Below are 27,143 nucleotides of genomic sequence, written 5' to 3'. Positions count from 1 at the left end.
CAAGATAAAAAAGACATTTTTGAATAGCTTATGATTTAATAAAAAAGCCAGCTTTAACAAGCAGTCTCACAGAAAAGCAGTAAGTCACATCTTGCTGTTTCCTGTTGTTTGAGGTTTCAGTTGAGAATTTTCTGGTTCAAATGACTTCATGCCCATTGGGGAACTTGCGTAGTCCTGTTACAGACTTCAGAAACCCATGTGTTCAAGCTGCATCATCAGAGTACCCCTGGGAATCTTAAAATTATGGAAACCTCCATGTCCAAGGGTAATAAACTATCCAGCAGCCTAAGCAGGATATTTTCTGAATTTTTCTCATGACCCAGGCCCCTGTTTTGACACTTTGGGCAGACTTCAGTATGTATCCACTTCTCTTTCCATCAAACTGACCCTATGTTTATTTATTTCCATACCATTTGACAAATTCCATTTGTATGAGTCTGATAGCTTCTCAGGGCTTAACTTCCATCTATAAGTCCTACATTAAATCATGTAATTACTTTTATTTTCTGTGTCAGTGACAGGATCATTTAGTGTATGGTCAGATAGGGGTTGTGTTAAAAATATCTTAAATTTCATATTTCTTCCAGAATATTTCTGTATATCAAATTAGATATGTTCGGATACAGTCACAGGGGCAGAGCTAACAGGATGAAATGTTCCTGTTTCAAAATCCAACTTTGTTTTGGAATTCCAGGTTTGGTTAAAGTAATAAGTAGCTTCATCTCAGATTTTTTTCCCCATTTTGTCTGTTTGGTAATTGCCTTTTCTAATTTTATTTGTCTGGGATTTCCTTAGTCAGTTCTGAGTTCTCACAGAGATGAGGGGTTGAAGATAAGAGGCTTACCTCTTTTCTTCCTTGTGAAGTTGGGAAAGATACTGAAGTCTTATCTTCTTCTGACAGACACATTAATCACATCCTTCTTAGTCACGTTAAGCTGGATCCCTCCTGCATGTGAATTCATGGGAATCAGCTGTAAGGTAAACAAATTTAAACTGGGAAGGAAATACGTTCCTTTCTACTTATCTTCATGTTGTTCTGTTAACACTTGGTGAATCTGAACTTTTTAATAAAATACAGAGGGGGGAAATATCACATGCCCAAATTTCAGGACTTTTACTCAGCTTACTGAAGATTTGCTTCTTCAGTCTCATTCTAATTACAGATAAGTCACTGAGCCCTTAAGGGAGCTCTGTGGATTTGGATTCCATTACATCTTCTATATATTAGGGAATTGATCATGTCTCTGGTCAAATCAGCAGCAGGTGTAAGATGTGGACACCACGTTAAAAAACAGCTTGTAATTTTTCTGGGCTGCTGAGTATTGATGGCACTTCAGCTAAAATCTTATATCCAGCTAGGAGCAAAGCACTGGGAGAGGGATGCAGCCAGGACTGAAGAAGGTTGACAGGAGAGCAGCATGGAAGTCAGAAAGTCACTGAGAGTTAGTTTTTATGAGGGTTGGTAGAGATAGGACATAGGGAATAGCTTTAAACTGATAGAGGGCAGGTTTAGATTAGATACAAGGAAGAAAAATCTTTACAGTGAGGGTGGTGAGGCACTGGCAAAGGCTGCCCCATCCATGGAATAGATGTTACTGCCCTTGGCAGGGGGGTTGGATAATCCTTAAGATTTCTTCCAGTCCAAATCATTCTGTGATTTGAAGAACACAGATTGAGCAAAGCAAGTTTTGCTTTAGAAGGGAAAACAAGGAGTGAGTTACATGCCATCTACTCAGTGGAACATTTAAGTAGTGTTTAGCATGTGTACCCCAGAGCTGGTAGAGATACATGGTCACTACTGAATGCTCACAGATTGGATCTAGTATTTCATGCATATGCTGGGTTGCAGGAATTTATGTATATTTTGGCCTAAAAGTTACAAAGATGACAGCCTTTTTGTTAAAATATCATAATGATGTCATAGAATTTGCTGAAGTAACTGAAACTGAACCAGCTACTTTAATGAGCTCCTTCTGAACAACCCAAGTGCTCCTATTAATCTGAGTTTAATATTTTTAGATTTTTGGGTCTGAAGTAAGAAAAAAGGTGGAACTCAATGCAAGCCTTCCATTTCAGGAAACGTATTTGTTTTCCTTGTGTATGAATTTGTTATCTATTCTGTGTTTAAAATGTGAGGTATCTGTTCTGTGTAAATATTAAAATATTATTTTGGAGGTCATTGGCTGATTCTGATGCAGTTTATTTACAGTCCTAGAAAAATAGAGCCAAGGTCCCTGAGCTCAACAGTAGTAAATAATGATGATAGGTAGATAAAGAAATAATTTTAGATAGTGAATTCCAAATACAGTGCTAGTACAATTTCCTCAGTAGTGGCCTAACCAGCCTTTCTGCAGATGAAAAAGCGAATAAATATCAGATAGAATTGAGTATTCGGTGAAGAAATAAATATCCTACAATTTCCAGAGGGGCTTCATAAAAAACATAAAGAATGAAAAACAGTAAAAAACTATAGGTTGGATCTAATTTTAGATCAGTTAACACAATCAGGAAAAGCAGGAAGGGCTTCATACATAGAAAGCATTTTTAAGTATTAAAGTCTGTATGGTTGTTTTTTTTTTTTTTACATTTTATTTTGACTTAGTAAGGGAGTTATTTTTCTTTAAAAACTGACTCCGATTTACAGATTTACAGCATCATAGTTATGGCAGAAACATGTCAGCACTGTCTGCTTCTTCTTGTTTGGTGATTTCTGAAATGAAATTGCTTGTTTTGTCAACACACAGCTATGAGGAACTACAGATATCAAATTTCTGTTTGACATATTTCTTTAGAAACAATGCAAAAGCTGAAATGGCTTTTTGTAAAATCTGTCTATCTGAGCAGGTAACAGAGTACCTAGAATTGCATGATTCTCCATGCCATAAACGTATTGTGCTTTGTATAGAAAAGTGCTACAATGAGAAAATAGGCAATGTGAAGCAAAATTTAGAGCACTAAAGTAATCACTTTAATCACACTGCCATAAAAAGAATTCTGCAGACAGAATTAAAATCACTTGTATCACTTACCATGACACCTCTTATCAAAGCAACTGGTGGGTGTTATGGCTGCAGCTTTCATAGAGGGGCTGAGAGTTGGTGATGACTGCAGACTTTATAATCTTGCCTGAAAAACTTTTTTAGCTCCACATCCACTGATATTATTGAGCACAATTCACATCAGCTGGAATTCCACCAGTTGTATAACCATGGTCGGTCCATGCATGTGCTCTGGGTCTCATCACTGTTGCACTTTGCGAAGGTATTTTTGTTTGAGAAGCCAGAAGCTCATGTTGGTGATAGACCTAAGATGTCATTTTAGCTCTACTGACAAGAGGGGGGAAAAAATCCTTCATTAAGGTTTTGAATTTCCTTTACTGTTCTGTTTTTTTTTTTAATTTGTTTTTGTTCCCAGTTCTGCAGTATTCTGTTTACACAAATGAGATTCACAGTACCAGGCTTTGCAACATTCAGTTCTTAATCTGCAAGAAGTCTGAGGGGAAGAGTTGCACCTTTGTGCACTCTGTGGTGTTGTGTGAATGTTTGTGCTGTACAAACCAGAGTAATGAGAGCAAATTTTCCTCCTTCAAAAGGATAAATCCTTTTGTTGGAAATTAATTAGTTTATTTGCATTATTCATAGGATTGCATTACTTTCATTACCAAAAACTTCTTTAAACACAGTCTTTTCTATGGCACAGACAAAATGGAGGAAAAGATAAAAATAAATTCATCAACCAGGATGTGGAAGGCTTATGGTTACCCTGCATCCCTCTGAGACCAAGGAAGCAGCTTCTGTCAACTCTGTCAGGCACAGGATAAAACTCACTCAGCGTTAGCACCTCTGCAGCATGAAGGGAGATAGTTTTAAAATTATTAAATAATGGTGCCTTGAAGTCACTACTGACTGGTGGGTTTAAGGCCCACTGCTTTTCTCAGCAAAGCATTTCAGGTTGCTGAGCATGAACAAATGACTTCAGTGCTGGGCGAGACTGGGGTCTTTAAATAGACCAAAACCCAAAGATAATTCTTGTGTTGATGTCCTTTGTTAATATGATAGTGGATGATTTTTAACTCAGGAAGATAGTTCTGGTTCTGCTGCAGAGTTTTCAGAGAGTGTTACAAAGGCAGGGATTATGTCAGTCCTTGCTTTGACCCTAATTTCAGCTCTAACTCATCTTCCATGCACAATTTATTTATCAGACCTGTGTCCTTTTTCTCTCTGATGTCTCAGTTTCAAGATTTCCTATTCACAAAGGCCATTGTCTGTGAGACAGGGAGGTTGGTGTTTGGCTGTTCTTACTCCATAGATGGAATAGATTAAGGCCGTGATCCATCACAGAAAATCTTGTTTCAGAGGCTTTTCTCTTCCCTGTTGCATCTGTGGGACATCTGTCTGAAAATAGCCTGAGTCTGCCACACTTGCAATATTATCTCTGTTTCATAAGTTGTCAAGCAGAAAGAAAAAGTTTGAAATTATTTTTTAAGTGCCAACAGGTAGATGAAAATGATGAATGACACATAAGATCAGAAACAGGCATCTGGCTGCTGTCTGAGAGAGACTGACAGCAGTGATGAAAAGTTTAAATTACCTCTGAAATTACTCAGTAACCAGCTGATGGAAAACTTTCTTGTCAGTGTAATCCCACCCTTCTCTAGTGACAGCTGGATTTGCTGGTTTCCCATCCATTTCTCTGTCACAGCTGATGGCCTTGTTGCAGCCTCACTCAGCAGTGGCTGCTGACGTACCAGCGACAGAGAGCACGCAGGTGTGAGGAACCAGCCTCCAGCTGCTTCCCACAAATCCACAGATTATGTTTCTCAGGACTATGCCGCCCTGGCTTTGCTCAACTCTTCTAATTCTGCCAGTTCTGGCAAATGGCAGGTAAAATGAGCAAATGGTTCAGCAAAGATCCTGTGCATTGCACTTCAGAGTCCTTCTGGTGTGTTGTCTGAATGAGTGTTCTTGTTTTCCTTTCAGCAAACCCCTGTGAGCTCCACTGCCGCCCGGCAGATGGCCATTTTTCAGAGAAGATGCTTGATGCAGTCACTGATGGCACTCCTTGCTTTGAAGGAAGGCACAGCCGGGATATCTGTATTAATGGCATGTGTAAGGTATTGGGTATGTTTGCATGTTTCTTTCTCTACAATTTAATTTGGAAAAGTTATGGGAAAATGCTTAACCATTTTTTTTGGTAGGATCAAGGCCAAGTACTCAATTTTATCACATTTTTATAGCAAGTTTATAGCAAATGCTTTCCAAGTAGACATAAGAGTAATTTCCACCATTTTTAATGAGTCTGATTGACTGCTGATTACTTTTGTTGCCTTTTAAGTCCTCTGTTGAGTCCCCAGTATTTTAAAACATCAGTTCAAGAAAATCTGTTTCTGATTACAAGTTTTCACAAAGTATTACAGCTTTAGGTTTGTAACTGGTGTCACCACTGTCTGTGGGGTTTTTTATGAAAATGTGATTTAATCATATATGTGTAGCTGTTCTGAGCTTTATATATGTGTATGTACATATATGTGTAGCTTTAATATAATCAAACTCTGCAGTTGAGAGCAATAAAAATTATTTTCGTTTACAACATTGAACTTAATAGTGTTATACAATGAGATAATTGGCAAATACAGGTTATATGGCTCAATATTATTGTGCATTGAAGAATAAGTATCATGGTCTCTGCATATTTTATGTGTTGGTAGCAGATTTCCAGGATGATGTGTTTGTCTGTATGGCATTTGAAGGAGTGCTCTGTAAATTCTATAACCTCCACAATCCTTTTAGTCACTTCCTTATAAATAAAGTGAGTACTTTTCTTGTAGGGGATATATTTACACCTGTGGTTTATTTCTTCAAATTGAGGGTTTGTCCTGTACATCCGTGAAGCCTAATAGCTTTTTTGACTTTAGCATCTTTGGAAACAAAAGCAGGACTTGGTGACTTGTGGAAACTAAATTAGCTTATCCAGTATGGAAATTGTAGCCACTTAATTGTATAACAATGCAAGCTTAAGGGACTTCAAGAAGTTGTCTGTTTCATCCCTTTACAAATTATATTCCTTTTTTTGTCATTTTTCACATTCTTTTCTGAAAGACTTCTAGTGATGGAAACTTCACATTTTTAATACAGAGGGTGTTTGGTACATACCTTTTAAACTTTTTAAACCCTATGAAACATTTTAAAAGAAGTTTAAAACCCTTTTTAAACTTCTTATTTTATTAAAATGACAGTGCCTCAGAGACCAGTAGTAAAAGATGTGTTTTAAACTTTCCTTGCAACACTTGAATTTTGAAAGGCAGTTATCAAGACCCTGCTCAAGTTCACAGTGTAGAGATCCTGCTTAACTTTGCTGAGAGCCAGGATGGGCCTTTGAACTATGATGGCTTTGAACAGTTCAAGCCAGAATGAATCATATCGTTAGCATATTGAAACATATAATAGATGTTGCATACCATAGCAGTACTTTTGACCTTCACTTGGAAGAGACTAATTACCAAATTCAGAAAGGCTGTCCTTGTGAAACATTCGTTTTCTGATTTCCAGCCCAGCTGGACTGGGATCACTATGATTAATTTTAGTTTCCATATGCTTTCTGTATTGAAACCTTGCCTGTGGCAGTTCAGATTTATACCTCTTTTAGTGATAGCAAGACTCAGTTAATCCAAATTGGGAGATCAAAGTTGGAAGAGAAGCTAATCTAATTGCAGTTTGTAGGGCCCAGATACACTTCAGCATTAACAGTTCTGTGGACCCAAAGTTTTTGAAAAATTCCCTCCAAGGTGCTGTCAGCGTTATACATGGTGACAGCTGCTCCACATCTCCTGGCAAACAGATTAATTTGGAGTCAGGATCACAGAATGAACAATATAGCCATGCAAAATGAGACCAAATTATGAATAGGTAACCCAAATAGCTCACAGTATTGAAAGATAGCATGCTTTCATCTGAAATAGGTACCCAGCACAATATCTGAGGAGAAGCTTTTTCATATATCTTCATCTAATTTACTAGTATTTGAGTCCAGCTAGCTAAACACAATAGATACATTACAAGTCCTGGAGAATAAATCTGGAAATGCTTTTAATATAATTAGTCTGGCACATCATTGTCGTCATTTGATTGCAACATGTTGCTAATGATATGGAAAAGACATTCACAAGTATTAAAACGCTGTTCTGGTTTTCAGAACTGTATCTCACAAGGGCACTTTACATTTGTCCTGAGTACGAAAATAACACTTCACTTTGGTCTGAAATTGAGAAAAATAATTAAATTAGTAAGATATTAGATCCACTGTCTAAATTGCTCACATGTGATTGGCATGTAGAGTAGCTATTTTTTATCAAGTAAGTTCTGAGTTTTCCTACTGGGTATGTCAAAATAAGATAGATAGAGCAAATAAAGAATTTCATCTTCTAAATTCATCTGATTTTAATCTGATTTTGTCATGAGTTTGTTCAGAACAATCAGAGAAACTGGTCTTTCTTTGATGGGTAAATGTGGATTGAGATGCTTCATTTTAGCTGCTGAGGTATACTGGATGCTTTCCAAGCTGGCCTGACAAAGCCACAATGTGCATCTTCAAGTGAGAAGTAGGTACAGACTTTACTTGGTCCTTTTAATTTATCTAGTATCTCCTAATTTTTTGGAAGTGCTGCCTGTGCATCAGTGCTTGAGGAAGGCTTACAGTGGTGTATTGTTTGCATGGTATTCCTTTAGAACTTGTCAATTCAAAGACAAGCGAAAGTTGTTAACTCATTTGAAGGCCTGGCCTATAAAATAGCTGGGTCCTCTCTCAACACTGTCCTTACACAGAAGAATTCTGTCAGGAAATATGACAAGATCTGTCAAGAACTTAATCTCAAATCATCGAGCTATACTATGAGTAGGGTTTTTTTTACTGTATGCCTTAGCACTCATTTTTCAGTTGTTGTTTTCCCCCTTTTATTTGGGAGATCTTTACAGCATATAGCCTATATTCCTGTGCTTAAATTATACATCACAACTACGCTCTTAATTCTTAGTAGATGAGTCAGTTTTTCCCCCAGTGTTAATGAATGAAGATACTGCCACCAGAGTATGGTTGTTTAGCACTGATAATTAGGATTTTTGATTAAGTACAAGCCATCACATCATCTAAAAGTGAAGGCTTACATGTTCATTGCACTGGAGTGTGCAGTTGCTGAGGGTGGAGGATCTGGCATCTCTGATGTTTCTACCAGGCATTCATCTCCTGCACAGAATTTTGATAGGCCTAAGCGACCTTCAGTCATGCAAATCTGTAGTAATTCACAGTTGTGATTTTGGGAGATTGATATTGTACTGGAGAATTACACAGCTGTTTAGTAGGGAAGGAACCATTTTTTTCTCTTGCTGAAAAGCAGATTACACAGCTTGGATTTTTATGCAGTAACTTTACTGCTTTGCACTATGGTTCAGCTTTCTCCTCGCACTGCTATTCCAACAGGACAGACACATATAGACAAATTACAAGACAAATTATTGACATCAGGACACATTTCTCTCCATTCAAGGCAATGTTAGGGCCAGCATGAAGTAAACATGATTTCTTTATTTGGAGACTTAGTGGGGAATACAAAAGGAGGGAAGACCTTAAAGTTCAACACAGTATTCATGTAATGGATATTCAAGCATTATGGCCCTTCAAGGCCATACCCTTCAGTGACAGCAAGGACCTTTTGTATCTGCCCCCCACTGCCAGTCTGACACAAACGCCTCTCCCTCTGGAAATGGAAAAAGGCCAATATCTCTGGCTGTTTTCCCTTTAGTCCCTGAGCAGCAGGAAATAAATTGTTTCTCCTTCCTGTAATTCAGCCAGGCAGTTCAGGTCAGTACATCTGCCTCTGCACTGTGTGCTGTGACCAGAAACAAAGCTGATCTCAGATGCATTAAAAAAGGCTCTTGGTGAGTGGGACAATGGCAAAGGGCTGCAAGGAGGGATGCTAAGTTGTGTTGCCCATGCCATGGCACACAGTGGTTCCTGTAACACAGCGTGGTTCACAGGCAAATGGTGCACAAGGTAAAAATATCAGAGCCTAATTGCTGCTAATATTTTTCCTGATTTATAACCTGCATTAGTCTCCAGAACCCCTTTAGCAACTGCTTGTCAGAAATTCATCACAGAGTTCAGGTTCTCCAGAACCCCTTTAGCAACTGCTCATCAGAAATTCATCATAGAGTTCAGGTTGGAATGGACATTAAGTATCCTCTAGTTTTGGATCATCTAGTGCACATCTAGTATCATCTAGTGCACATTAATGGGTCATATTGACCTTCTGGAAAGTTTGAGTCATGTTCAGAAAACGTAGCAAATGCATCCACAAGAATAAGAATAATGAGGAAAGCAAGTAAAAAGAAGAATGAAGCATCTTGAAATTATTCTAATGGATGGCAAAAATAATGTGGTATTCACTGGAGTGATAAAAGAAAACATGGTCTGGAAATTGAAGTTCATGGAAATGTATCCGGAGTAAATGAATGCTGTTTATTCTGACACATGAGAATATTGCTTTGTGATGTTTTTTAATAGCTTTGTAAGATGAGGCCCTGCTGTTAGATGTGCAGGTCATGGCAACACCAGCCGCACCCCAGGGCTGGGGAATAAAGCAAAGGCTTTATTTACTGCAGCAGAGTAAATTGTCTGCCCTGCCTCATTCTTGGGTATTCCAAAACCCCAGGAATGTGTAGGAAAGTTGCATGTGTAGATGAGGCTCATATTTGATCAGATACAAACTGTTTCATATATCAGAAGAACCCTGAAATACAAACTGCTGCTGTGATTGGAAGGGACCAAGGGATTCCATTGACATCACAGTGATGCCCTATTTTGATGCCATAGACCTGTTGCTAAAGGAAATGGTCAAGTGGGAAAGATCTGAGCTGATTGTGACTGAGCTGAATGAGGAGCACAGCCCATGCAGAAGCACTGATTTGCCAATCCCAGAGGCAGGGAAGCGATGATACTCTCTTGCTGCCATCTCAGTTAAAGCCAGGGCTGCAGCTGTTCTAATCAGAGCTAATTAGTTAAACCGTTGGGGGTTTTTGCATGACACAGTACTTGGAAGGCAAATATGCTCAGTGATATTCATTTCAAAGTATCTGATTGACAGTGTGAACTAGATAAATTAATTATGTGTGCAGCCTCTCAAACAAGAATGCACAGTAAATAAAGGAGGACAGAAACCTTTTCCAAAATATGAATATGATAATCTGGCAAAAAATATACAATTTGAAGACAAGTAATTTTTAGAGAAGTTCAAAATACAAGCTCCCAACAGTCATTAATCATATTTTCTAACAGCAAAGCACAAAGCACAAGAGTTCCATCTTCAGACTTTCCCCACCTTTCTGTTAAAGAATATATGTGCATAGTATAGAAAATAAACTTCACATTCCATGACTCTCCAGAGTGTCTTATTATTTCTCTGGTCTAATAATAGGCCAGATAACTATGACTTCACTGTTTGCAGATGATTAACAGATGTACTAATAGTACGGTAGATGTACTGTGGAATGCATCACTGAGAAAACAGCAACACTTCAGCCTCTCTAAATTATTAGGAAGTGTTAAAGATAAACTGGTGAAGAGACAGATCTGAACTCCCGGAAAGATAAACATCCTGTTAGTGGCGTCTGTGTATTTTGAATAGTTGATTAAATTCATCCCTGTTCAAATAGCTACATACTTGGAGGCAGAAAGTTAGTCACCTTGCTATTGTTATCTCTGTAACCTTCTGTTCTGCTTATAAGTGTGGTCCTTGGGGCCAGGATCTGTCTGTGTGCAAGACATTACAAAACCTTTCAGTTTTTGAAAGTGGCATTTACTGAAAGGAGAGAGAAGCTCAGTCTACTGCAGAACCTTTTGACATAGCTGTGACTTTTCAGAGTTGGTGTGAAAGGTGCTGGATATGAATTGGCAGTAAGTGATGGATGAGATTTTATGAATCTTCTTTTAAGTGATGCAGTTTGGCACCATCTGTACTTTGAGGCATTTCCTTGCTTCTGTTTCTCACAGTTTCTCTAATTGTTCATTCAATCCTTGTGACTTAGACAAATGTTTACATGTTTCTTAAGCTGAAAATGATAGAAGAATACTAGAGAATGCAGGAGCCTGTATGCCTCAGTTAGTCTAACAGATGGATTTTCCTGTCAGAATCTTGCAGGAACATACAGTAGCTGAGGTACTGAAGGTAAAACAAGATCAACATCAAAAGAGGTTTATATATGAGATTTTCATATATCAAGAGGGTGTTAGACAGGCTGGCAGGTATAGCACCTGAAAGCTTATTTTGAGAAAAATCAGCTGAGAAAGCCTGTCTTGGGGTGACTTTATGATACTGTATCCCCTGTCTCAAACCATGATAAAACCTTGACATACTACCAGGCTTCTGGTTATTCATCTGTATCACAGGCCTCCAGGTATCTTAGATGCTATTAACAACCACTAAGTGTTGGACTTCATGCTGCATTCTGTAATCTTGCTTGTTTTTGAACAGAGGCAGAAAAAACATCCCCAAACCAAATGCAAATTCCGTTGACATTTAAAGACATTAGAGCACAGAATTTTTGGGTTTTTTCCTAACTCAGGATGAATACATTTTCCCCTTTCTTCATGTAGCAAACATAAACTGGAAAATCAGTTTTTACTAGAACTTGACCCACTTGACCCACTGTATCTGGACCAATGCCCCCATGCTGGCAAGCTAGAGAGTCATTGATGCCTGCTGAAAAGTTTCTTCATGTCAGGGGGGTTGACTGTAGTAGAGGTTCTGTGCTGTGAGATGGCCAAAAAAAGCTGGCAGAGCTTTCAGTTCTGTTACTGCATGGTATTCCCGGGAACCTGTGAATAGCTCTATGACATAAGAAAGCAGACAGAAATCCTAGATGTAGTGCCCAGTCCCTGATAATGAGACCATTTGGGTGGCACATTTCTGTCTCAACTGACTGGTCACTACTGTATGTTTTGTGACATGGTGATGCTTATTGTTTGTTAGTTTGTTTCTCACCTTGGTGTAATACACTGTACAGGATATATACTACTCCCCTGCTCAGAAGTGCAGTGATAGATGAGCACTCAGTATGTCATTGTGGAGGCTGCATTTATTCTGACACTGTGTTTCTTCTAGGCTGTTGGCTGTGATTACGAGATAAATTCCAATGCAACAGAAGACCAGTGTGGAGTTTGCCTGGGAGATGGCTCTACTTGTCATACAGTGAAGAGGATGTTTAATCAAAGTGAAGGATTTGGTAATATGGGTTCTTTCTTTAAATTCTTCCATTGGTGAAGTAATTTCTCTACGTAAAAATGATTAGTGCTTCTCGTTGAAAATTGAGTGGTCATCTACATGGGAAATTGTAAATGGGTGTTTCAGTGAATCATGCTTCTGCCAGAAAAAAAATGCATGCTCTGTGCATAGTCAGATCTGGTCATCATTTGACCTGCAATGCTGAATAAAACTACTCTTTTCTCACTGAATTTGGAAAGGAGAAACAAATTCTTCAGTCCTTGTAGAGCTGTGCATACAGCAAGGGTTTCATTAATTTGTTTGTGTCTGTTTTAGGAGTATGTAGATTTAATTTTAATGAAACAGGGAAGGATTAATAGCATCTGAGGGTTGCCATTTCACAGGTGTGCAGAAGCACCCGCAATAAGGTTACTCCAGGATTTAATGAGCCCAGTGTGTAGGTAAGACAGCTGACAATTTGACTCTTGTTGAATCTTGGATCTCTAGCTCCTTATCAAATGAAACCACATAACCAGAAAAAATTACATAAACACTATTCTCAGAATTTTAAAACAGAAATTTATTATGTTGAGTGACAAGCTCAGAAGCTTGCCACTGATTAACTTTCGTTTCAAAATCAGATAATATTTATTGGGAATCAGCAAGAGGCTCTGGGAAATCAGGAAGTAATTTAGCTGCCACAGAAAAGGCAGAAGGCAGAAGATGACACACTGAGCAAATGGTAACTTCCCTTACCAGACAATTGCAATACATTTAAAATAAGATTTATGAGCAGCAGCAGGTGATTCAGAGAATAATAACTATGCACAATCTTGAAAGGATATACATTGTGTTGTAATAGGATACAAATTGTCTTATAGTTTTTATGTTTTGTATTTTGAACAAATGTTATTCTAATTAAATAGAAAAAAAACCTCAAAACATGAACCCAACCCTACTGTAAAAGGGCACCAACATTGCGAAGCCAAGCTGTCAGGATGTGATATAATTAAGATTTTCCATGCTGTGTTAATTTGTCCTGGTTGTAAGTATGTCTTCTAATCAAGTCTTTAGTTACATAATCACACACTGTGTTTAGAACATGTCATCTCTTCACTGAATGAATAGAACATTTGGGAGAATGATTAGACTTGGTTACTTACAGTAGACCTAGACCACTGATTTCCTGAATAATAGAAGTCATTCAGTGAGCTTCCAGATTTTCTTACTTCATTCACTTAGAAAAAAGTGATTCACTTAGGAAAAAATGTTTGGATTTCCCCAGTCAGTCAAGGAGACTTGCAAAAGGTAACATTCAGAAAATGCTCCTTCTTAAACATCAGTCACTGGAAATCCATGTATATTTTATCAATCCAATTAGGAAAGAGTTGAAGTAGACAGATTCTATTTTGTACCATAAGCAGCATAGGATATTTTAACCAATATTTATTGCACCACGAAAGAGCTGCTAAAAAAAATCAGACGTTAAAGACTCTTGGGCACTTTTTTACAGCAGCAGGTTGTTGTGCAGCACATAAATAGTTCTGGTAGGAGAAGAACATTGATACTGAAGATAGCTTAGCACGCCCAGTGTGGTTTATCTCACTCATGTGAGATAAATCAAAGGTGATAAGCTCACTTCACAAAAAAGGTGAACAGGATGTGACTCTCAGAATTTAATTCATGACCTCAGAAAGGTGTCATGAGAACTGGGGAACTCATGTTCCAGTCTTGAAGTAAACCAGCACAAAAGGCAGCTCACACTCCTAGTGCACCAACTTGTAACAGTGTCATCCATCTAATTTCTAGAGCTCAGCTAGGGGCAATAACAAGAAAGCTACCTGTGTTTGTGTTCGCGTATCTATGTGAACTTCCTATTTTTACAATTCAGTAACAACAACAACAGCTTCCTGTAAGGTGAGAAGAACAGAGTCATCACATATTGCCTGTGATGTGAACAAAATTCTGTAATTAGATGCTTTGGGTCTTTCTTAACACACAGCCCAAAAATCTCTAAATAGATAACTACCCATGAAGAGCCCTTGAACTTTGTTATGAATATTGGTAGTTTACAAAATGTGCTGAATTTATAGTAGTAATATGAGGCATTTGAATAATATAATTTTGTTATTATTGTTGTTGTAAGACAGTCACAGAGAAGTTAAATGCCTTAAGAGAAGGTTCATGGACTTCTGCGCATACCTGTGCATTGGGTGCAGACGGAAATGTTCTTTGCAAATTGAAAAAAAACCTTTCCCACAACAAGCTGTTAACTTGCTGGAACTCCCTGGCATTTCTCCAGATGGCAGTATGCCAGAGCCCTCGGGTATGGTTATGGAAATGTTGATGCTCATGTGTGGAGTAGATTTCCCCTGGCACAGCTCTGAACATCATTCACCTCCTCATTCCTTTTAAATGCCACTGGCATTTAGAAAGTGGCATTTAGAAATTGGCACCTAAACACTATTCCCCAGCTGGTACTAGAAACCCTGACTTGGAAAGTCATGCTATTAACAAACTGAAATACAAGCTTTGTGACAGAACATTTGTGTATTTTTTCAAGCAAAGCTGTTGTTTTAATCATCTTACAAATAAATAAAATGCAGTGACATTTCTGTTGCTCCCCTACATGCATTTTTCTTGTCTCTTAGGATATGTTGATATTGGGCTAATTCCAAAAGGTGCAAGGGGAATCAAAGTAATGGAAGTTACAGAATCAGGAAATTTCCTTGCTGTGCGAAGCAAAGATCCTGAAAAATACTACCTGAATGGAGGCTTTATCATCCAGTGGAATGGTGAATACAAAGTGGCTGGCACAGTATTTCAGTATGACAGAACAGGGGATCTAGAAAATTTGACTGCTCCAGGACCCACCAATGAATCAATATGGATTCAGGTAAACAAGAGATCAGGAGCAGAACCTGCTCATTTGCATGGTAGCAGAGTGTGCTGGGGCCCTGGAAGTAGGGCTGGGAAAAATATGTATGTTGGTATATAAAGCTCTGTTAATGTGCTGTCTTGAAAAAAAAAAAAAAAACAGTTGAGCACTTTTGGAGAGAGATAAGCACTTTGCTTCTGAGGGCTTTTCATCCTGCCTAAGAACACAAGTTGTGTATTGCACTCCAATATTTGTTAAAGGCTGGTGTAATCCTGTGCTACCACGAGGACAGGGATCCTATTGCCTGCAGATGGTCAGTCCTTTGCCCAAACTTTCTCGTCTCTTGCACCAAATTTGACTAACATATGGCTGTGATGTGAACCAGATCCAGATGAAAAATAAGTTGTTACAAAAAAGGGAGCTGATGTCAGGCAGTGAACAGTGAGAGCTAGGGACAGCTGGCAGCAGTGACAGCTTACGCAGTGCAAGAAAAGCATAGAGCATTACACAGATGGGTTAATTGCTTATGGTAAGTGAAACTCACACATTTATCATCCACAGAGGCTGATTTCTTTTGTTTCTTTCATGTTGCTTTATGGATTCTGACTTAAACATAACCAGCTTCTGTCAGTTCTAAAAAAATATTTTGGAAGTGGCCCGTTGATCTTTGGAAGTATCTCTCATGGCTTGTTTGCATGTGTATCCACCATACAGTCAAAAGAAGTATTAGGTGTGTGATGGGAGACCACTTTCACACTTTGAATATCTGGTGAGAAGGCAAAACTCATGAGTGCTCAGACTTCACTTTTAGTACAACTGGGAAGAAGAGTAAAAGTTTATGGCTGAAATATTTTTTTTCCCTTGATGATGTTTACTTTCTACCTCTTGGGTGAATTTCCTGAGTGCCCCTTCACAGCTGGAATTTTTCTTCTTAATTCATAAACACTGAAAATAATAATAAAGCACTGTCTGAATAGCATCTGTAATTTTCTGACTTAATGGTTGTTTTGTAACAGCTATTTCAGAAGGTAGTAAAATTATAATTAATAATGGAGATAGGCAATAGCTCTTAATCAACAGCATAGGGGTGCTTTGGATGGATCTTTTCTTATAGTTAGTAGAATACCAATTATGCTGACCCATTTATTCCCACCTGTATTTGCAAAAATGCATGGTAAACAGCTGTGCCTTTGAAAAATTCATGTTATGCTACCATCGACAAAGAAGTGGAAATTTTGCAAGTCTGCTTCTCTGAACTGGTAGCAGACTGTATGGGCAGTTTTAATTATTCCAGTTTCACACTTGAAAGCTTTTGATCAGTAGTTTATTAATTAAACAATTAATAAACCCCACTCTCTCCAGCTGCTTTTTCAAGAAACTAACCCTGGAATTGAGTATGAATACACTGTACGCAAAGAAGAAAGTCATGAGAATGAGATTGGAGAGCCAGAGTATTTTTGGCAATATGGAGAGTGGACAGCCTGCAGTGTTACCTGTGGAAGAGGTAATTCCTCACTTCCTTTTTCTCTTACTGTTTGCCTTTGTTACAGATGTAGTCCTCAAAGAGGCATTTGGTGGGAAATCAGATCACATGGTTACAAAAAGAATGTGAGGAATCACTTGTTTACTTTAAGGGTGGCAGAGCACTGGAACAGGCTGCCCAGAGAGGCTGTGGAGTCTCCTTCTCTGGAGACATTAAAACTCTGCCTGGTTGTGATCCTGGGCAGTTTGCTGCAGGAGACCCTGCTTTAGCCGGGGGGTTGGGCTACATGATCTCCAGAGGTTCCTTCCAACCCCAGCCATTCCATGATTCTGTGAATAATGTATTTTGACTTCTAAATAAACATTTTTTAAAATTATATAAGTCCAATAGGTTTCTAAAACACCCGCCCTGAAATTCTCAGCTTCTGTGAACCAAAATAAGAAGGTACAGTTTTCTTGCCTTCATAATTTTTTGTTAATACTGTTCACCATAGCCCTTCTTTTCAGCCATACAAATTTATGACCTATTGTTTCTCTATTAAGTCTAATAACTACAAAAAATGTTCTTCATTTCTGTCCTGCCTTGATAAGCAATAACTCTTTTTTGTGCACTGCTCAGTAATTACTTATTTGCAGTTAGTCTTGAGAACTTCCATGTGTTTGTCCATTTGGCAATAGCTTGGGTACCACTGCAGTTATACTGCAGTTCCGTGCAGCACATTAAACCAGACAAGCAGAATGATAACTGTGGAGTAGGATCTAACAACAGGTCTAGAAGTTGGCTTCTGGTAACTCACACAAAATGCTAGCAGGAGAACTTCTTCTGAAGTAGCTAACATCAGTGAGATAAAGTTAATATTTGTAGTAAACCAACAAAAGGATAAAGAGACAAAATATTTACATTAGTAATTTTTTTTTTATGCATCTATTGTGGGAATAATTTTGAAAATGTGAAAAAAAGGTTGTATGTGAAGGGAAATCTGAACCTGGGGGAAAGGAATTGTAGCCTTCTGTCTTGAATTAGCTCTTGATTTTCACAGGACAGTAAAAGAATTCTGGAGATAAAACCATAAGCTCTTTCTTTCGCCGCTTTGTACAGTGTGAAAACTGTAGAGAAGAGTAGAAGATCAGTGTTACAACCAGACCAGTAATATGAGAAAGACCTTTTCTAATGCTAGAGTATTGTTAATGGCTTTTGGTAATTACTGCCTTTTTAACTGCTTTGCAGAAGTAAAGAAAAAGGACAAACAAGTGATATAATTAACCCAGTTGTGATTCTAGAAGTAGTGATGATTGCAGGAATAACATTTTTAAATCTCTTCTGCCAGAGAAGACTCTAAAATGATGCATTTTCAGTGGTTTAAACAAACGGCATTTTATGACCTAATTTTATAAGATTAAAAAAAGAGCTTTTAAAAGCCTAGTAAAAAATATCCCGTCCCAAAACCATCCACATATTATTTAAAGATATTTATACATATATAATCAACATATTATAGAGATGTGTGTTCATTCATATATATGTATGCTTGTTTAGATAGATGTTGTGGTTTTTTTTCTGGGTTTTTTTTTGAGAAGAGTTTCTCAGCACACAACTTTATGTGCTTTCTGATGGGGAGACACCCACCTTTTTCTTTAAACATGTGCACAAAACAAGTGGTTTTGCTTAATTGTGTTCTGTAACTTTTATTTCTGATACCTGCCTAATTCTTAGTCATGTTTAATGTAAAAATTGTTGTGATTAAAAGGGGAATGTGATAGTAGACGGTTTGTTATGCTGTTTTGAGGTTCTTTTTTCATTAGCTGCCGTTTTCCAGAACTTTTTCTCACTAGGTAAACTGTAGCTCTGTGTACTCTCCTCTGGCTAACAGACTGTGTGGTGTGGCTTTATTTTCTACCACATGGGTTACTTAGATAGATAACTGTTGAGTATCAGTATTGCAGTTCTTATTTACTAATTGACTTCCTCTCTTTGCTACATTTGTGCTCTTAGTAGGTGCTTCTTGAGTTACTACCTTTGTATAAGTAGAAATCGTGTGTTTCAGACAGGATTATGGACTTGGTAGCATCAGTTGGAAGGGGAACCAAGAGGTGCATCCCAGTTCATGAAGGGCACAGACACCTCACCTGTTCTCTGCATTCCTTCATGGACAGAAGAATATAAGTTAATAAACCTGGAGCCCTCTTTCCTCTGAGATATAGATATTTAGAGAAGTAACTGGACAGGTCTAAAGAAGGATGTAGTTTGCTAATGCAATGATGCAATCAGGGTATTTTCTCTCACTCCCTGCTCATGAAAACAGAGAAATCCTGGCACAGAGCTCCAATGCATCACTTGGAATGGGAAAGTCTGATATGCCAATCTGCCTGCAGCTCTCTGCAGGTTCACGTTGTATTTGGTTGTGATCAGGGCCATCAGGATGAGCATCCCTGTTCATAGCACCATTAAGGCTGGAAACAACTGCAAGATCAAGGAGTCCCAAGCCGTGACCAAACATGACCTTGTCAACTAAACTGTGGCCCCAGGTGCCACATCCATCCTAGGGATGGTGACTCCACCACTTCCCTGGGCACCCTGTTCCAATGCTTGACTACCCTTTCAGTGAAGAAATTCTCTCTGATGTCCAGCTGACTTACACAAAATTTCCTTTTGGCTGTGAACAATGTGATTGATTTTATGTGAATATTCACTTTGCTTAGATTCAGAACTTATTGCTGTGGGCAGTAACACACTTGTTGTACCAAATCACTGGCCTTTTGAAATGTTATGAGAAGTTTATAAGATAAAAGTGCACTGAAGTAGACAAGATCATCTTCTGCTATGGCTGTGCTGCAGGACAAGTGTTATTGAAGATAAACCTACAGGGAGATAAATAAGAAAAGCTGTTGTTATTTAGCCTAATGTTAGTAGTAAATAGCTTTTAAGGATTATTGCAATTACCATTTGGTAAGCAATAAACCAATATTTTTAGGATAAAAAGGAGGGCCAAGAAAGATAAACTGCTGAACTAACTTTGACAGCCACAGCCAGTGGGAGAAACTGATCCTTACCTAGACTTCTGTTTTCTTGGGAAACCAGGACCTGCCAAAGATCCTGCACAGGTCCTTTCATCACCACTGGCCAAAAATACAACAATAAATGCAAGAGTACTTCAGCCGTTGGTAGCCACAGAAATCAAGACAATACAAACAAATGCTTTCTGGAGCCAAGAAAGAAAATTTGTATTTGGGTATAAGAAATTGGGCGACAGGCAGGGCAATGGACTTATACAGGAAATCTTCATCAGCCCTAAGAGAAAAAAAATTTATTTAGCCCTGTGGTGCAGCTCCTTATCCTTGGGAAATGTACCCAGAAAAATCCCAGTGATGAATAAAGACTTTGTACAGTGAAGCTGTCTCTTCCCAGAATGAGCCCAGGGCAGCTCTCTGGACATGTTTTCCCTCAGATTCTTGGCCTCAAGGTAGAACCATGGCATGCCCTGATGCATATCCTTCTCCAGCTCCACTGCAATGGAGAAATAGAAGATTCAAATATTCTCATGGCTTCCTTCATTTCTTTCATGTGCTCCCAGCTATTGTAATGTCAAAGAAGGCTCTGGCCAGTCTACTGTAACACCACTGAATGGGGAAAAAATACTCTTTGAAAAATCAAGGTTTTCTGTAGCAAGTATACCTAATGCTGCATGCAGGGAGAAGCAGAACACACTGCAATACTGATACTCATTTGTAATGAAGAAAGTAGATAGGTAGTTACATTGCAATCCAGTTCATGGCAAACAAGCACCAAAGAGGATCATTTGTAGCAAAAGTCATAATCCTTTCTCTGTCATCAGTAGAGGACATGCTGAATCTCTTCCTGCTGTTTGCTTTATGGTGAAAGGAATTGCTTTGCAGTCAGAATGTGTGCACACGGGTGTCCTGCAAACTGCTGCACCCTCTGAACAAGAGCTCTCCCACAAGAGCCTGCTCTCAAGACAGCAGGTAGAGCCCGTAAGCTTTTTTACATGCAGATTAGTTTAAATGTGTCACTGAGGTTCTTTTCTAGACCAACTACCTATTGTTCCTTCTTTAAATAATCATGGAACAGGTTATATCAAAATTACAAGTATAAATACTTTCTCCTTGTCTAAAGGCTTTGGTCTTGTTTCTTAGAACCAGCTTTGAGCGGCATTAAATATAACAAAAAGCATAGCACAGTACAATTACAACTAAGGGAGAATATTGGCCAATATCAGAAGGTTGTTTCTCCATAGATAGTATTGGTAATTGGCAGATTTTCAAAGCTCTGCAAAAGAACTGAACTCTAAGATTCTTTTTGGAGTTAACTGTTATATGCCCTCTAAATCCTTCACGACTCTTATAAAGGCCGCTCTGCAAAATTATTCCAAGTGTTCCTAAACTTGCAGTGTTGTTTTTAGAATACAAAGGTCACTCTGTTTCCATTTACTGTTGTGTGTCTGAGTTTTATAGTTCTAAGAATGTAAAGACTAAAACTTGTATTCTGTGCATAACTTGTGCATGCACAGAATATAATTTTCTCATTCAAATAAAAAGTGAACTCCTTGCAGACTATCTAAGTGCATAACTGAGATGATTATATGTTCAAATGAGCTCTGAAGTCAAATATGCGTGTTTCTCATACACCTTTTGTACACTTTCTTATGATCCTTCATTTCTGTTGTTTACAGCCCAAACTGAGATCTCTGTGGCAAAAAGATTTCTAATCTCTCTTTCAAAATCCTTTCACACCCAGATGACTTTGTACTGGTACCTTTCTTTGCAAACCAAGTGAGAAATCAAGATACATGTGGGTCAGCCTCACATCTAAATACTCCTGCATTAGGGATGAAGTGTCACAGAGAATCAGAAGGAATATCTGAGCAGATTTAGTGAAATGAAGATTATTCTCTGATCTGATTATTATCTTTCTTGGTTTCTCCTGTCTTTCCCAGAAATACTTGTCAGGTTCTTCTCACAAAGCTCAAATAGTACACATCAGGTGAACTAATCAGCATTGAGGTTAGAGAGAAGTAAAAGTGGTGAAGGGAGGAGAATACTTTCAGTGAAGCTTTCAGTATATTTAGAATTTTTAATCTGTGACTTAAATAGGATATTATCCGCTTAAGTTGTATAACTGTAAATACTTGCAGGGTCGGGTCAGTAGTGACTAGTTGTATTCTTCTGCAGTGTTTTCTAATTCAGCTTGCTCAAAGTGATAAAACCATTTCTTTATGTCATAGCATGTAAACCTACATCTATATGTCTGTGTTGCTATATGCATATAGGATTCCTTCCAACTTTGGAGCTGAACTGCCAGAGATTTTGAAACTACAGTGGGAGTTCACATAAGTTTCATAAAGAAGTTTATTAGAATAAACTAGTTCATTTGTGTCAGCTGGTCATTTTTTGAGAATGTACAGCTTCAAAGCAAAACTTTTGCAAAGGTTTATAGAGGCTATTAAATGAATTGCAGCAGCTGAAATGACACTAAAAATTTATCAAAGCAAAAGATTTCTTGTTGTTTGTATTTGGAACAGCAACATATCATGATTTTGAAAGTAACAGAAACATTTCTGCCAACTGCTTTGTTTACAGCTAGCAGAAATGTTGCTGAATTTTCTAGTTTATTCCATTTATTCCAGACCATAAAAGAGAGCACTGCTCCCTGGGAGTTCTATGCTGAGAGAAAAAGCTTTCTCCTGTTTGAAGTCACCTATGAATAAGATGTCACCTATGAATAAGATGTCCAGGCTTACTGCAGTCTTGCAGCTGCACCATGGACCCATGGACCCTTGAATGCCTCAGTCCCTTAATCTTCCCTTAGAGGTGACGCTAACCACTGTTCTAAAAGATCAGCCTTCATATCTGTCTGGAGCAGAGTCAGTCATCAGATCTTGTGCTGTAGTCAGTAATTGTTTTATATGTCTCAGTCATAAGTCTGAAAGTAATAAAAAAGTGAAAGTATTTCCTCACATACCTGATGTTCTCCGGTGGTAAAAAAAAAGGATGTAGGTTTCCATTGGTTTCTATGAAATGACCCAAATATGCATGCAAAACTGTTCTGTGTTCTTGAGCCGCTGCAGGATTAATTATTTGATTTGTTGGTCCTGCAGGGCTTTTCCAACCTTAACGTTTTTATGATTCTATGAGTATATAGAGGAATATATTACTATTTCCCAGTTATTTTCTGTGGATTGCTGTTCTTATCTTCCACGTATATTCCCACACTAGTTATTAGGAGGCCTGAGGAAAGGAAAAGCTTGTTTCCTAAACATACTGCTAAATAGCCTAACACTTATCCTTGCTGTCACGATAACAGTGCTGTTAAGCCCTGTGCATCCCAGGAGGAAGATAAAAGTTCTAGAGAGGCAGTGATCTACTAGTGTGTATTAATTGTGGTGAATGAATAGCACAGTTAATAATAGTTAATAAATAATTTTTCATTCTTTTTAGTCCTTAATATTTTTTTGACAATTTTAATGCCTCTATATCAGTCTCACTACAATCTTTCAAACTGTAATATTGCAGTACTTTTGTTTACATTGGATTGCAGCAAGACATCTGTCTCAAGTTATTGCAGAACTATGTGGGAAGCAGGCTCCTGGAAACTGGCTTTCTTTAGATTCACGCTAGGTTAATGTAATACTTTGGTTCATGTTTCTTTCTGTTAAACGAGTGGGGTTTTGAAATTACAGTGGGAATAATAAATATAAATATAATATAAATGGAAATGTTAGGAAATAACCCAAATTGTTTGTGTGGGTTGTTTCTGTGTGTCTCTTTACCACTGTGCTTTGCCTGTTGTGCTGAATGTTGTGTATTACTTACTTAGAAAATAGAAGACATTTTTCATCATCAATTTCAGTCAAAATGTGTACCAAAACTTCTTAAAAATTGAATTCACATTAAGAGTCATAGGATTAATCTGTGACTCTGGTTTGTGTTCTGCTTAAACAGCCTTCCCAATGAACAAAGAAAAGGTCATCAAAACCAGCCTGATTGCTGCTGTGTTTCCTCATCTGTGGGTTACTCAAGAACCCTTCATAGCCATTTAAACCTACTTGAGGGCCTGCAGGAGCCCTTTCTGAGGCTAACAAACACATTAAGGGAAGTGCTTTCTAATCTGTCATTTGAGCTCTGATCTGATCCAAAAGAGCTCCGCTTAACCTTTTCAGCGTGGGTGGAGGATGTGTGTACCTGGGGATCTCTGCAGTTCATCCGCGGCCCGTGGGGATTACTGCTCCTCTCTGTGTGTGTCTCTGGCAGGGCTGCGGCGGCAGATCGCCCACTGTGTGCGGAGGGGCAGCAGAGCCGTCAAGAGCTCCTTCTGTGACCCAGCAATGCAGCCGAACGGGCGGCAGAAGAAGTGCCACGAGCAGGACTGCCCGCCCAGGTAACAGGTTCTGGGGGGCTCTGGGGGTGGTAAATAGCACCCCTGCTCAAAGGAAGGTGTTCCTGATGCCAGGTTCGCATGGCATCCACGGCCTTCCATGGTGCCGTACCTTGCAGAGTAAGGTGCCATCATAAACAGATCAGAAGTCAGCCATCCTTAGAGGTTTCTAAGTCAAGTTACTGAGCAGTCAAGTTGCTGAGTGAAGTTACTGAGCTGGAAATGGCAGAGATTGTTCTCACATGTATGTGGATAGTGGTTTGTTCTGTTTGGGTATGGGTGTGCCTGAGGAGCCATATAGATTCTTATTTTAAAACTGTATTCTTGCTTTAGCTCAAGTGAGCTAAGAAGGATTACTATGTGCTCCAAAAGCAACTAGCAGAGCCTTTAGATGTTGTTTCTCAGTATTTATGTTTCTTCTTATTTATAACTTTGAGTGAAGTGCAGTTTTCTTAATTCTGCAATCACATGGGAATAATTCTTTCTTTTCCCATAACATTGTCTTAATTTATATCAATCTCTGGTTTTTCTGTGCTACCATTTTTCTGTGCTTCTGTTCTGTGCTACCACTCTCTGCTACCATTTTATCATTTAGTAGGGTAAGGAAGACAACATTCTAGGTGCCTGCAGAGCTGTGGGCTTGTACAATAGGCACTGATTTGCTGTATGAGAACAATATTGGTTTTTGTTTCATGCTTTAGGTACTTTGGTTTTGTTTTCTGTTGTCTTTGAAAGTTGTTTATCATGCTGTTCACAAAGGTACAGCAGTCTTTCAGAGTCAAATCGAAGCAATGAGTCCTTGGAGTTCATTGTGTTGCATTTGCCAGCAGTGAATTTCGTGAAGCTTTGATGTGAAAAGTTGTGTGTCGTTGTTGGTTTTATTAGTTGTTTCCAAGTATCTTCATAACAGTGTATGATGCTTCTGTGGGACTTTCATCTTTGTGCTTGCAGCATGGACTACCAGCATTTCATAGTTCTTTGTAGATTTCCAGGAAATCAATTGAAAGTAGACCAAACTTTTTATTACTTGACTAGTTAAGAACTAAGGCTGCCCATACATGTTGAAGTGTTTTTTCATGGCACAATCAAACTATACCATCAGAAGTATACTGTCAGTTTTAAAAATCCTGATTAACTCAATTTATGGCATTTGTTCTAAGTGACAACATTATTCTGACCTGCTGTTAAAAGTGAGAAAGGGGAGTTTGTCCCTTATTGAGCAAATGACACCATGTCATACATAGAACAAACTCTTCTGCAGACCAAGCAGAAAAGCTCTTGTCTGCTGACAGCATGTGATGCTTCTTGAGCTCATTCTGTGCTGCAGGGGAAATCCCAATTCATCCTTTTGAGGACAGCAAAATCACAACAAAATGCAGTGTAGGAAAACCATATGCATTTAATACTAGAGTCATGTTGCATATTTATTTTTTCTCTTAGGAACTGTAGGAACTTGACCAAGGGACTGAGTCCCTGTTCTGGCTCTCACCAGGGCCTATATGCCTAAGGAGGAATAGGTCAAACATAAATCAGATTTCTTTGTAAAGCTCCTCCAGCTTCCAACTGCTTTTAATTGAGTACATTTCCAGAGGTTTTTATGGCTTGTCTAATGAGTAACCTCCAATGAACTTCACTCATCCAGCCTCCTTCTGCAGCCTTGAAAAACTTCTATTACATACAACATCCTCTGCAAGAAGTACCACAGCTCTAGTGCCTATGTGAAGCATCACCACATTTTAACCTGGCTCTCACTATCTTCTGTTGGTGGCCCTGAGTTCTTGTGTCAGAAGAGATGGCAGCAAAGAATGAACTATTACTCACTCTTCCCAAACCCTTCCTCTTGTAAATCTGCTCTCTGCTCCAGGCTGTAGTCCCAGCATGGGATTAGTTGGTGTTCACTTTTCCATAGCATATGGGGCACCTCTAATCTAGACAGATGGTTTCTGTCTTCCTTCAAAACCCAAGACAGGTTAGTACAGTTTGTTGGTTCTAAAGGAAATCTGAATGCTGGAGGCAGGTGTGACTGTCCCATGTGTCATTTATGTGGGATAACTGAGAGTCTACATGGAGCTGCTGAGGACAAAGTGTTCTGTACAGAGGTGGCTAAATTTTGTGCCAGAGGTGAGGACAGTACTGTTAAACACAATCCTGCAGGAGACCTTTCTTTAGTGCTGCAGCCAAAGAACTGAAATCGCTGGATGACCTTGCACTTCTCAACAGTGAACCAGGTGTTTTATAGTAGGTTCTATCCAAAAAATGATGGCTGTTCCCTGCTAAATCACACTGATGAAAAACATGCTACTAGACCACTAAATAAGAAATAGAGAATTTATCAAACAGAAGCTACAGACAAAGAATAAAATGTTGTGGCTCTCACAAACCAGATCTTACCTCATTAATCCATTTCAGGAAGTCAGTTGTATACTGTTTAAATTACAGACTTGTGAGAAGTCTAAGCCCTAACATTCTTGTTTGTTGGCTGATTTGCTCTTTGTATTTATTTAATGCTTATTATTACACTTATTATTTTACTTTTTCCTAAAATAATTCAGAGGAAAACAGAAAAAAATGTAAAATATCACAATACATATATGCCGTGTTTTGATTGAAAACAAAATAAAGGTGACTGGACAGCTGAGAGTTAAAATGTCATGCAGCCACTCATGTACTGCTTCAGTGATATAGCTTAGGTGCAGTGCATCAAGACTGTAGCACAAATGCTTGCTTTTTCCCACATCATGCTATGGAGTACGGTTTCCAGTCGAATGTTTCTTTGGTAGGCACGTGTTAATGTTAAAATCAATGGAATGGATACTACTTGAAAAAGCATGAGATTTTAATTACTTATAGCATTATGAATAAGGTTTTGCTTTCTCCTGTAAAGAAAATTATCTGGAGCCTTTTAAACTTGACTACCCAATTGAACAGAGTAACCATAAATAGATTATTTTAAAAGTACTTGGAATCTGCTACTTTTTATCTGTTGTTGTTGCATTGTCCTGCTTCCAAAACTGCTGACTACACTTCCAACAACATAGTAAGAATAGGAAATCTGGTTTCTATTCCAATGCACAGCGTGAAAATTCATGCACTGTTGGTATTTGCTGTGCCTGATGCTAGACAAATACATAAGGAAAGCCAGC

The 27,143-nt window shown here is 38.5% G+C and overlaps 1 protein-coding gene across 1 annotated transcript in view; it reads left to right on the top strand.

Moving 5' to 3' along the window:
- ADAMTS12 (ADAM metallopeptidase with thrombospondin type 1 motif 12) overlaps positions 1-27,143 on the top strand; it is a 147,109-nt gene that overhangs the window by 94,904 nt on the left and 25,062 nt on the right. The window contains exons 13-17 of the mRNA XM_030257799.4: positions 4,980-5,113; positions 12,152-12,272; positions 14,902-15,146; positions 16,491-16,632; positions 23,877-24,003. Coding sequence (XP_030113659.4) covers positions 4,980-5,113; positions 12,152-12,272; positions 14,902-15,146; positions 16,491-16,632; positions 23,877-24,003 — 769 coding nt within the window. The remainder of the gene's footprint in view (positions 1-4,979; positions 5,114-12,151; positions 12,273-14,901; positions 15,147-16,490; positions 16,633-23,876; positions 24,004-27,143) is intronic.

The sequence above is a fragment of the Taeniopygia guttata genome, chromosome Z, assembly GCF_048771995.1.
Source record: "Taeniopygia guttata chromosome Z, bTaeGut7.mat, whole genome shotgun sequence".
Classification (NCBI taxonomy): domain Eukaryota; kingdom Metazoa; phylum Chordata; class Aves; order Passeriformes; family Estrildidae; genus Taeniopygia; species Taeniopygia guttata.
The sequence above is the reverse complement of the archived record's forward strand: the minus strand, read 5'-3'. Positions and strand labels throughout refer to the sequence as shown.